The following is a 12,581-nucleotide window of genomic DNA, read 5'->3' on the forward strand; positions in this document are numbered from 1 at the left end:
ATTAGTTGTTTTAATGTTAATACACCTATTATATTATTTAAAGCCTTTCATCAGTGTGTGCTCTTTTGAGGGCATTAATTGACTTAGTTTTAAGAACACATCTTGTTTTATACTTTTGCTGAATGTTTAGATATTCAGAACAGGAAATCTTTTCTAGATTTCAATGCCCTTGGGAGTAATGATACTTTTCACTAGTATTCAGGTGACCAATAAGGCCTGTGTGCCTCTTGTTTGTACTACTCATGATAGTGTATATTCTATATTATGCACAAAACAACTGTTAGTAATGCTATATATTTGCACGTTAATTTGCCATGATTTTTTTCACATCAGTCTCTCATGTGTATCAACTTTGAGTGATACATAAGTGATTGCATGACTTGCTTTCCAATCTATTGATACTTGTGTGTTAGAGAGAATTGGTATACGTCTTAGATGACATACAATACCGGTAGGGGACTAAAAAGAAATTACTTGACAGAAAGAATGTCTGGACGTAGTCTTCATTGCTTACGAAAGATAATCCAGCTAAATGTTTATGTTATATTACTAAAAAGGTTTTTAAATATCTTTAAATATTTGCTCTTGCAGAAATCATTGAGTAAGCCATCAGAACAAGTAGAAATCAAAACCAAAGAAGGTCTAGTGATAAAAATTTACACAGGCAGCATCACTCGCTTAGAAGTGGATTGTATTGTCAATGCAGCAAATGAACAGCTTATGCATGGAGAAGGAGTTGCAGCTGCAATATCTGAGGCAGCTGGTTATAAATTTGATGAGGAAAGTAAGGACTATATAGCAAAGAATGGTCCAATACCAGTAGGATGTTGTGGTGTGACATCTGCTGGCAGATTACCATACAAATGTGTTATCCACACAGTGGGACCGAGGTGGGGTGATTATAGAAACAAAAATCAGTGCTTGGACGATCTCTGTGAGTCTGTAGAGGTCACCTTCAGAGAAGCAGACAGACTGAGGATGAGGTCAATTGCATTACCAGCAATAAGCTCAGGTAAGAATTTTGATTTAGGCATTTTGGAAAATAGCACATTTTGCATTTAGTGATATGTATAGAGCATAAAATGCAGACAGTTTCTACATGTATTATGCCAGTCCCAAATATGATGAGACTCCACACGAAGAGAGTAGCTGTAGAATGTAAAGAATCCAACATTTCCATTTTCCTTAGAAATAATGCAGCGTTATGTCACACTTTGGAAACATCATTTTCATGGTGACTCAGTATTCGGGGATTTTTAAGCATAACCCTTTATTGTCCACAAATTTACATCTCCATGCACATTGATATACAGTTTTCTACTTTTTATATTTTTTATATTGATGTCATAGATGCATGGGTTGTATTATAGTATAGTGCAGTGAGTCTATCTGCCTATCTATTAGCATCTTGTGGTTCAGATAAAAACAGTACTTATAAAGCAAATACTTCAAACTAATTATATGCAAGGAATTTAGTTTTGCATGATATAGTGAGAAGAATCACTAGTGAAATAAAATTATTCTCTTTATTTTCAATTTCATGAAGTATTCATGTAAAAACTCTTGATTAGCATTTAACTCATGTTGTCATTGTACTCACTTAGAATAAGGAATCTGCAGTATATTGTTTCTCAAGTTCAAAAGTCAAGGTCAAACTTACATAGATAATTTTATAGATACAAAACAAGATAAAATTAACAGTACTAAAACAATACTAATAGGGTTAAAGTAATCAACCATCCTAGACAAGTTGTATTTTGATATGATGCAGTGTTTTTGTGTGAGTGATCACCCATTAACATCTTGTGGGATTTCTCAGGGTTAAGTTTATACTTTTATGTTTAAGTCAGTATTAATAAGGATGAGATCATCAAACTTGGTGTACATGATCCCCGTGGTGTTATATTTTGTAAAGTAATTTATTGCTTCTCAAGTTGTATTTTATTAGAGTGAAATATTTATGCCCGTCCCCCCACCCCCACCCCCCTTTTCAAAGAAGCACCTGTTGGTCTGTTTGTATGACTTTATATAAAGAGTACTCTTTATATAGTAAATTCGACTCCCAAGTGATGCAATTGCCTGTGCTCTGTCCATCTGCCTGCCCATCGATCAGCACTTTCTATGCCATGCAATAACTTATTTAATTTCCTTGAGAAAATTTTCATAAATTTTATACATATTACAATGGCATGCAATATAGCTTGTCAATGTGTCAGATTTTCATAAAATTTAAAGATAATACTTGGATTCTGTCTGTCTGTCAGTAGTTTCATTAGCATGTGACAATTTAAGTTTCCTTTAAGTTTTATGTGTAAGACTAATGGATTAGCCAGAGGAAGATGCTTTTAGATTTACCACAGTGCCCTTTCGGACTTGTCAGTTTTCTAGTATGGAATATGACAAGTGCATGAAATTGTTTTGTTGAACCAATATCTCATATACTCTAGCAGTGCAAGTTAATCATTGGACTAGCTGGTTCGATTATAAACAATCTCTTTTTGAAAAGGTAAATCGCAAGAAAATTCATAGACACAAGCATCAAATTTGGTCGCTTTTTTTGGTAATTTCCATCAAGACTGTTCTAGAGGTAATGAGAAGTTTCCATTAAGTGTAACAAATACTATGTAAAGCAAACCTTTTACAAAACTTCATGATTTTAATCATTTAATTTTGATAATTCATATAGAGTTTATGCTTCCCTCTAGTCAGTCCTTCATTCTAACAGTGTATTTTGTACATTTTAGATAATATCCTCTTGCCATTTAAAAGAGCCATGGACACGATTTGAGCTGGAAATTTTCAAATTTTATTTTTCCATTTTTAATGTTTAGAATGCTTAACTAAGGTATTTCTTATGGTCAGCAAAAATTTGAATGCAGTTATTGAGGTATATGGGAAGATACAGAGCTCACAATTCTTTGCTATGTAAACAAGGCTCATGCCATGTTTTTGTTTACATAGGTTAAATATAGTAGTTAAAGTTTGTTTAAAACAGATTTTTCAATTCACAAATTAATCTGAACACAATTAGATAGTTTGTAGTAATTAGCATAAATCATTTTGTTTTAAACATGCTATTTTCTATTAAGCAATCTGTATGTAAACAAAAACATGGCACAAACCTTGTTTACCGGTATATAACAAAGAATTGTGAGTGCTGTATCTCACTTGTAACTCTAAAATTTATATACGAATGGTTGACCATTAGAAATACTTTAGTTCAGCATTGTTAACAATAAAAATGGAAAAATTAAATTTTCAGCTCAATTGTGTCCATTCCCCTTTAACACCCTTAATTAAGTGTTCGAAGAAACTACTATAACACATTCATAGGATTACTTAATCATAAAAATAAAAAATGGAGCTATTTGAATATTTAACAAAAATAAAATTCATAAAACAATATGTAAGGCCAAAGTTTTTATTTTTGTTGGTTTACGATCCCACCGACCCTATTTTTTCCTATTTGCGAAAAAAAAAAATGGATTTACTTTCCCGAAATTGTCATCTTTTTCCGGATTTTTTTCGACTAAACAACAGGTTCTATAATTTAGAATATATCTTAATCTTCAAAACGCTTTGTACGCTCCGAGGATTTCACGAAGATTACAAACATTTAATTGACTAGCACAAATAGAACGCGAATGTCAAAAAATGTCAAAAAATGGCGGGGCGGACGTATTTTAAGGTGAAAGCTTATTGTGAAAGCAATCCATCGCTTTCCAAAAGCTTCTTCCTAAGTGGAAAGACTGACCAAAGAATAGGCGATGCGCTTTACCCACATCTGTCCCAGCATAATGTGTCCATTTTGGAAATTCGGACTTGTAATTCGGAAGAAGGAAAACCATCGTCATCGACAATAACAGACCCAGATACTCCCATTTCTGTTCTGGAGTCATTTGGCGTGCGATTTATTTTCGTTCACATGAAATAGAATGGTAAGAACTCAGATATGTCAGATATTTTTGTGTGAATATTAAATGATAAAATGACAAATATCTTAACGAAAAACTCGGTGTCTCGAACAAGATAATCGTTAAATATTGGACATAAGAGTTTAAAAACATGAAATCGGACACATGAAGTGCTAGAATAATCAGAGTCTGCAATTTGACCTTGAATACTTTAAGACTCGCTATAAGAAAGAGTTTTAGGATTTTTATTTACTTTTTTACAGACAAGAGAGGTGCAGCTGAGGACAAGGAAAAGGGATGTGTTAGGCCAAATGTTTTTGACGTTTTGATGAATGTCCAAAAATCATATGACAAACTACCCTCTTCAAGGTAGGCACATGGGTATATATTTAATGTAAAAAAAATCTAGATCAAAAATTTTGCACATCAATATTTTATATGTGTGATAAGACTACGTCAAATTTTTATTTATTTCAGGGTTGATAATAAACTCTTTGAGATGGTAAAATCTATTGCACATCGTGGTACACTGCTGTAAAATTAGCATCCTATCTTTATAACATTCTTTCTAGTGTGTATTTTTCTGCAGCCTTTTCTATACTTGTGGGTCTACGCTGTTCCCTTCTGGTCATAGATATCCTGAAACCATTGTAGTCAAGGAAGGTCTGGAATGTACAGCTGAGATGGAAACTACCTATTATGCAGGTATATGATGATAAATTAAAGCAATTAAGATTAGATCCAGAAATTATATTTTAACCTTTGAATAAATTTATAGTTCTTTAAATTATTGCTGCATTATTTTACACAATCACTTTTATTAGTATTTTATAACTTTTATGAGTCTTTGCTTGCAGGCATCACGACCAAGTTTCAGCCAGTTTGTTTCTTCTGTGGGGATACTGAAGTGGACAGCACATCGCAGACTGTGCAAGACTTGAGAAAAAACTATAGCATTGTCAGACCTATTTGTGGAAACTGCATACCAAGAGGCATTCAGCCTAAAGTTCGAAATGCTTTGAAATTGAATAAAAAGTGATCATGGAAATTAAAGTTGACAAAAAAAATGTGTTTTTTAATTTTTATTCAGTCAATTTAAATACTATTTGGTTAAGGTTCCAATTTTTTTTTTTCGACCACCCAACGTATATTTTGGTGGCAAAAAATCATAAACCAAAAAAAATAAAAACTTTGGCCTAATGCATGTAATTTTCAAAGACAGAATAAAAGCAATATGAATATAAATATGTGAGTAAACATAGTTGAGAGAAATTTGATTCAAGTACAATAGCTACAATACCCGCAACGTTATTCTTGACATTCCTATCGTGTTCTATTGTGCGTGTATCCTATCCTATCGTGCGTGTATCGTGTTCTATCGTTTATCATGTCAAGAATAACGTTGCGGGTACTGTATAATGCAGATCAAGCTTTTCAAATGTACATGTCATGCTTGCAAGGTAATAACTTTCAAAAAACAGTATGCAAATAACAGATACACAACTAAAATACAAAACTAAAACTGAATTGTTTTATTTAATTTTCAAAACAAAACCAAAAAAAACACACACACAAACAGGAAAGAAAGAGAAAAAAAGTGAATAAATGAATATATTGAAGAAAAAACGAATAAAATGAAGAATATGATAAAGAGAAATAAGAACTATAAAATCTTACTTATTAAAAAGAAATTAATTATGAGTTTTAAATCTCTTATGAATAAGATATGAATTAAAATGGCCTGATCACATCTTTTATTTTTTATACAATCATGCATATACCAATATCTAAATGCATGTACATGTATATAGCAAATATCAAATCTATTCAGAAAGAAATGTATAGATTACCTTTTTTGTTCATTTCAATCTTTAGGTATATTTGCTGTTCCTAGAGATCAGTGCATTGAACAGTACCACAGAGCAGTGATGACATTCAGCAGAAACTATCCGTTCCATAATCTTCAGGAAATCCACTTTGTTGACAGAGATTCTTCAATGGTTGGCGCAATACAGGAATTATTCAAACAGAGAAGATCATCTGGTTATACACCAGCCAATCAAAAAGCTCAGCTCACAAATGATGACAAACTTTCATCCATCTACAAGAAAGATCAGTTAAATGAGCAATCTTCAAGCACTGATTCCATTATAAATGTCTCGGATGGATTTCTCATCAAACTACATTTAGGAAATATTGCAGATGCCGTGACAGATGTCGTAGTGTGTCCACAGGATGAAAATTGTTTATCAAATGGTCAAATTGCTAAAGCAATTTTTGGAATGACTCCTGATAAATTCAGTAGTAGTCAAAGAAAAAAGAAGGTTGGTGATATTCTGTCACAAAACCTCCCTGGAAATTCCCCATGGAAGATGATTATCCATGCTGTAACACCTAGGTGGACTGGTGAATCTGCAAAGACCCCACAGAATTATGAAAAGACATTGAATATGATGGTCCAAAAAATATTGAAAACTGCTGATGATGCAAAGTTCTCATCAATAGCCATTCCCCTCCTAGGTGCAGGTAAGTGTTAAAAACATTGTTAATACCCACAGTGTCATTTTAATTAAATTAATGAAAATTAACGGTAATGAATTATAATTATCAGAACTATAATTAACATAACATTTTCAGGATATTTATGTTTCTCTTGAGATATTTGATTGGCTAATATGCTCAGGTAGCCATATATTGATAACAGAAACTTAATGTGCCCATCTCACATTTTGTGCCCTTGATTCTTTAACATTTTTAGCTCACCTGAGTTACAAGTTCAAATGAGGTTTTCTGATCACCTGTTGTCTGGTGTTCATCTGTCTGCTTTTCCATTTATGCCAGTTTTGGGATAAGAGCTCTTCTGTGTAGGAAGTGTATTTAGTGGAACTTTGAATGCCTAAGTGGGACAGAGTGAACCTGCAGTCTATAGTGAGGAAGACAATACAATGCATTAAAAATGTCTTCTCTTAAAATATTTAAGCTGAAGAAATACAAAATACAATGAAAAGAAATATTTTATTAAAGTGAAAACATAAAAACAATGTTATATTTGCAAGTAATATCCTGGATATGATACATGAGCAATGAAAAAAACATGATATAATAAAATTCCTTGTATTTAATAAATTACTCTTTGAATATTTATAATTATACTTAATAGTTTGTGTATATTCATTGAATTTGGGCGATGAAACTGCATATTAGAAACTTGCTGAGCGCATTCACTTTTGCAGTGATGAATATTTGTCCCATTCCGCATGTAAACAAATTATTTCATGCCTTACTATGTACGAGAGTTTTCCCAAGGGAAAACACTTGGATGTATCTTAAAACCAGCATTTAAATTGATCTGCGTCTATCTTGCGTTAAGAATTGAATTTTTTTTTAGCATCTTCATAATTACCATTCCATTTAATTCTTTTCAAATTTGGTGTGAAACATCTTTATGACAAAGGGCCCCGGACATATAAATTTTAGGATTCCTGCACCCTGTGGCATAAGGGGCATGGGCAAAAACTGCAAAAGACTGACCAATTTTCAAAAATGTTAGAAAAACTAAATGCATCATGATGTAGAACAGATATGCCTCTACCAAATTTGTAAATTTCATGATCCTCAGGGTAGAGGTACTTACCTTGGGACTAGTGATTATACTAATGACTAATACCCAAGTGACCAATAAGACCTGTTGGCCTTATGTTGACTTATTTCTGAACCAATTTCAGCTGAGCTTGAATTAATTTAAAGTATCCTTAGGTAAAGAGGATTTAAAATACAAACTGTATGGTGGGGTTTTTTTCTGCGGGACTAAAATTTTGCAATTTGCTGGCTCAAAGGTATGGTAATAGTTTTAGCATAATCAATTTTGGTAGACAAGCAAGAATTATCTCTCTTGCAAATACTGAGGTCGCAATTGGGTGCATATTTGGCGAGTGAAATTTTGGTGGAAAGCTATCTAACCACTAAGATAAGCCAAATTTATCACCCTGCAGAAAAAAAAAACGCTATATGGTATGTAATTAATAAATAATGAAAATATGGTGGCATATTTTTGTTAAAATTCTTCTCAAGAACCCTAGACCAGAAAAGACAAGTCTTATGTAAATGCTTTTTTGATAAGTGTATAGATTCAAAATTGTCCAAATCATAGTCCCAGGGGATAGCTAGGTCATCAGGAGCCATAATAGGGAATATATGAGCAAAAATCTTCTAAAATCTTTGCAAGAATAGCAGGGCCTTGATTAGTCACAGTAATATGCAAACATCCACAGGTATTGCAGAATCAAGTTTTCAATAGCACATTTTCGAGTTAGTGCCGGAACGCGTGTTTATTCTAGATTTTATATAACGTGATCGCGTGATTTCAAGATTTGGTTACTTCCGGTAAAATAGCATCTGTTGGGAAGAAACGAAGGGATCAAAAGCAAGATACTACTGCTCAGAGTGAGGACTCGTGGAAGATGGGAAAGTATGGTTATACGAAAAAATTACATTCTACCCCTTTCTGGCACAGACAAAAAATCCAAAAAGCGTGATTAAAGTTGATGAAACAAATAGATTATGACCCTTCAAAACATCATGGACTTGTACTAGTTATAGACTGTACTCCAAACCCTTAGAAAAAAGAATGGCATTAAATTTCCATTACTTTTGTAGTTTTATTCTGACCATTGAAAGAACAGTGTTATACCAGTATCACAAATTCAAATAAAACTAGCAATACAATTCTAACCTAGAAAAAGCATTGATTTTCCAGTTTTCATTGAAAATACAGTGAAACTCCATTGAGACTCAATTGAAACCTCATTGAAATACGCGAATTATGTAAATGAGCTTGAACCAGTGATTTTCCAGTTTTCATTGAAAATGCAGTGAAACTCCATTGAGACTCAATTGAAACCTCATTGAAATAAGCGAAATATGTAAATGAGCTTGAGCCAGTTAAATGACATCAAAATTAACTGTAAAATCAATGGAAAAATAAATAGTTCATAAATATACATTAAAAATCCATTGAAATTTTTTTTTTTATTTACTATTAACAGGAAAACTGCTTAATAAAATTTTGTTGACAATGTAATGAAATACAAATATAACAATAAAGAAAAACAGAATCAATTTTTGTTTTCACAACCCACTACAAGTCAAATTATTTTGTACTTGGCATTTGAAATACCAATAAAACAAATTTCCACATGTGTGCCAACTCATGTTCTATGCAAACTCATGAATTGTACAAAATAGAATGAAGCAAAAAACACATACATAGAAAGTTGAAAAGCAAATGATACATGATCAGGTAAATGCACATTGTTTTTGCTGCTTATTCTACAACATTGTTTAAGAAAATATAAAACTGGACTTGAACATTCAACAGTTGATCACTGCCATCAACAAAATGATGAAAGCATACATCAAAATGTATTATGTCATAAATGCAATTTTCTTTCACATTTTTACATTTTCTTGGTGTATTCCTCTAAAGCCTGTTTCTTCAAGTTTATGTCCGTTTCCCGTTGCCTGACCGACCTGGACTCAAAACCCCCCACTGCTTTTAAATTCCGGAACAAAAATTGTTTCTGGTCCAATCTGGATCTTACTATGCCCGAAATGGCTGCTTCCATTGGAGCAACAAGCACGAGTGTGCTACAGTTAACATTTAAAAAATGTTGGCACAACAAGGAAAAGTCCATTTTGCAGATTTCATGTCTAGTACACGTCCTATAAATTCAATGTAACACTGAATCAATCAATTTCGGGCTTCTGGCAATGTCCAAGCATTTTCTTTTTATGAGGGGTGTGGCATTATCACATTTGAACTGCTTTTGTAAGTATTCTGTAAAATAAAAAGGTTTCGTTTAAGTTTAAGGAATTAGAGATAACGAGATCTTCGAGCTGTAGTGAACTGCAGTAATTACTCCACACACACAGATATATATATATATATATATATATATATATATATATATATATATATATACACTAGTTATCAAGACAACTGACAGTGCCTCTAGGGGCCATATATATATATATTATTATTATTTATTATTTTATTCATTTATAAAGCACAAAATTACATATAGTTTCTATGCGCTGTACAATGTTTGTGCTAATAATCATTGATAATACACCAATAAAAGACCCGCAAGAGCTATAAAGAAAATGATAAAACAATAGAAAGAATTTAAATAAAACATAGTAGTAAAATGACAGTGGTTGATTTTGACTTGACAAGATACAATATCGTAAATCCATGAACAGATCAGATATTTCATGTGTATTATTGTTATATTAATAGCTTAATAAATTCTAAAGGGGAAAAGCTTATCTATTGACTTGAGGGCAAAATTTGTAAAATACTATAGAACTTATCAGTGAAGAAACTTTTTAAAAATGCAGCCTGTCCGAAGACAACAACTGTATCTCAAATTGTGTCAATATCCCAAATTTAATATTGAATATGATTTAGGATTCATAGTCTACTAGCAGTATAGTATTCTATTTGCTGTCGAGTGTGCTGCCAGATATGTCGGAGTAAAATAATGCAGCAACAAGTCCAAGTCCGGCGCCGCCTGGTAATCTTGCTCGCATCTATTAACAGGTTGTAGGATTCATCAAGCTTAATCTACAAAAATAAAAAATAAAATAAAAGAAGAATCATAAGACGAGTATTTTTCCCCACATTTATGTAACATGTAGATCTAGTTCAATTGTAGTCAGGACAGTCTAGAAATATGTATTTTCAAAAATATATTATGTATATTACACATTGTGATGTTTCATAAATCTAAATTGTCAACGTTATTTACCGTGGTCGTTCCAGAAATCAGGTGGGACATTTCCACTGTCATATTTAGTTAAATCATACCGGGCCGCGTGTTGTGTTTTGCCAAAATTGGGTTACATTCCTGTCGCTTCGATCGCGAAGAGCTTAGTGTTTGTTATTTATATTGTACACCCTTACAGATAAAACTGCCGACTCCTAAGATCTAATTAAGAAACACATCTTTAATCTCGATATTTTCGTCTAACGACATCCATGTAAATCATCGCAGTGAATTGAAATCTGCGCTATGTTTTACTTCCCTCTCGAGACGTTACCATTGCCGGTGAAGGGCTGCAAAATTTAGGCCCCCGCACTATAATTTATTGCATAGTCTATATAGAGAAGGATCAAATTCGTGACAGGCCCATGTGATTGCACTTGAAATTTATACGAAAGAAATGCTTACCTTTGTTCACACACATCGTAGTCAACATCACGTCTCTGAATCCAACTCTCCTCCCGCCCCGCGCATCATCAAGTAGCTACATTTTGTCACAGTCTCTATACAACAAGTTGAAAGTTGTGAATGTTTGTTTGCATTTTGCAACCGATTCACTTCTTAGAATGGACCACTTCTATTTTCCTGTCATCGGTATAATATATCGCTGCAAACATGTTGATCAAATATATTCACTCGTCCAACACTCCGCGTTGAAAGAAATTCAAATGCCTTAAATGACGTCATGTGGAGTCTGCGCGATCAGCATCCTGAAGAAGCGAGAGGATCAACGGCGGATCCAGGAATCGTGTCGAAAGAAACAGCCGATTTACCGATATCTATTTAATCTACTGTTTTTTTCAGAGGGGGGACCTACCAGATTTTAATATTCTCGATATCGACTTCTTTGAAAATCATATAGCGTAGCGTGTGTTTAAGAGAGAGAGAGAGAGAGTCACTTAATACATGGGGCCAATACTCATAACCTCTACCTAATCTTCCCACTCACTACTACAAAAATAAAAAAGAGTGGCCAGGGGAGGGGGGAGCCACCAATTATAAAGTACGTTGCATTGGGGGGGGGGGGGTTACTACGTTGATACGCAGCATCATTTTGAATGAGGGGGGGGGGGGTGTCGTGTTTTTGAGAATTATTAACTAGGATTTTTTTTTTTTAAATTACGGGGGGGGGGTTTAATTATTTTGGTGTCAATATTCATTCATAACTTCAAAAACGTTTACTTACATAAGGTATATGTTCCGTGTGACCTTGACCTTTCCAAAATGACCTTGGTCCAAAAGTCCCTGTCTCAGGGAAAATTTGTGATCAATTATATCAATATCAATTTCTGATGAAAGGTTTAGAGGATGGAAACTTTTATATAACTTTTAGATTGACTAGACTAAGATATGCTTCACCATTGAAAACAGAAAAACTGTAATAGAAATTAACTGGTGTAACAATGTATATTTATAGCATTGATTATCGAGTTTTAAGAAAAACTTGTGTTTCACTGGTAAATTTAAGGTATTGAAAGTACATTTATCCAAAAACAGGTATTTCAATGGTCATGAAATAACTGTTCTAATGAGCCCCAAAAGCAAATCACTGATAAAATACTGGTATTTCAATGATAACTGCTATTTCAATTGATTTTCAATTTTATTTCAATGGAAAATTTCCAGTTATTTTGGCTAAGGGAACACTTCGTAGATTGAAAGCCTACAAAGGAAAACCCTTACCTGACTGTTTGCCTAAAACAACTATAAACAACCTTTGAAGTTGAAAAGTACGAGTTCTTTCGACAAGCCGGACGTCGAGCCATCCATCTCACAGTAGCATGACCTGGTTTGTAATTTATATTTTACAAATTAATTCAATGACTGTTCACTATTCATTCTC

At 33.2% G+C, this 12,581-nt stretch overlaps 2 protein-coding genes across 3 annotated transcripts in view; both read left to right on the forward strand.

Annotated features, from left to right (window-relative positions):
- LOC125663742 (uncharacterized) overlaps positions 1 to 12,581 on the forward strand; it is a 54,381-nt gene that overhangs the window by 30,213 nt on the left and 11,587 nt on the right. For both annotated transcript variants that reach the window (XM_056153089.1, XM_056153090.1), the window contains exons 7-8: positions 592 to 1,012; positions 5,790 to 6,440. In XM_056153089.1, the coding sequence (XP_056009064.1) occupies positions 592 to 1,012; positions 5,790 to 6,440 (1,072 nt within the window). The remainder of the gene's footprint in view (positions 1 to 591; positions 1,013 to 5,789; positions 6,441 to 12,581) is intronic.
- Positions 3,777 to 5,540, forward strand: LOC125670536 (uncharacterized). Its single transcript, XM_048905746.2, has 3 exons — positions 3,777 to 4,283; positions 4,504 to 4,619; positions 4,772 to 5,540. The coding sequence occupies exons 1-3, from the start codon at positions 4,243 to 4,245 to the stop codon at positions 4,951 to 4,953; spliced, it is 339 nt and encodes a 112-aa protein (XP_048761703.2). The 5' UTR covers positions 3,777 to 4,242; the 3' UTR covers positions 4,954 to 5,540.

Source organism: Ostrea edulis, chromosome 1 (assembly GCF_947568905.1).
Source record: "Ostrea edulis chromosome 1, xbOstEdul1.1, whole genome shotgun sequence".
Lineage (NCBI taxonomy): Eukaryota > Metazoa > Mollusca > Bivalvia > Ostreida > Ostreidae > Ostrea > Ostrea edulis.

What these genes read in the sequence shown, in the direction of transcription:
- LOC125670536 (XM_048905746.2), top strand. Translation starts at nt 4,243, where the DNA reads ATGAATGTCCAAAAATCATATGACAAACTACCCTCTTCAAG. An exon ending in GACAAACTACCCTCTTCAAG is followed by an intron (nt 4,284 to 4,503) that starts GTAGGCACATGG and finishes ATTTTTCTGCAG; the next exon opens with CCTTTTCTATACTTGTGGGT. An exon ending in GGAAACTACCTATTATGCAG is followed by an intron (nt 4,620 to 4,771) that starts GTATATGATGAT and finishes CTTTGCTTGCAG; the next exon opens with GCATCACGACCAAGTTTCAG.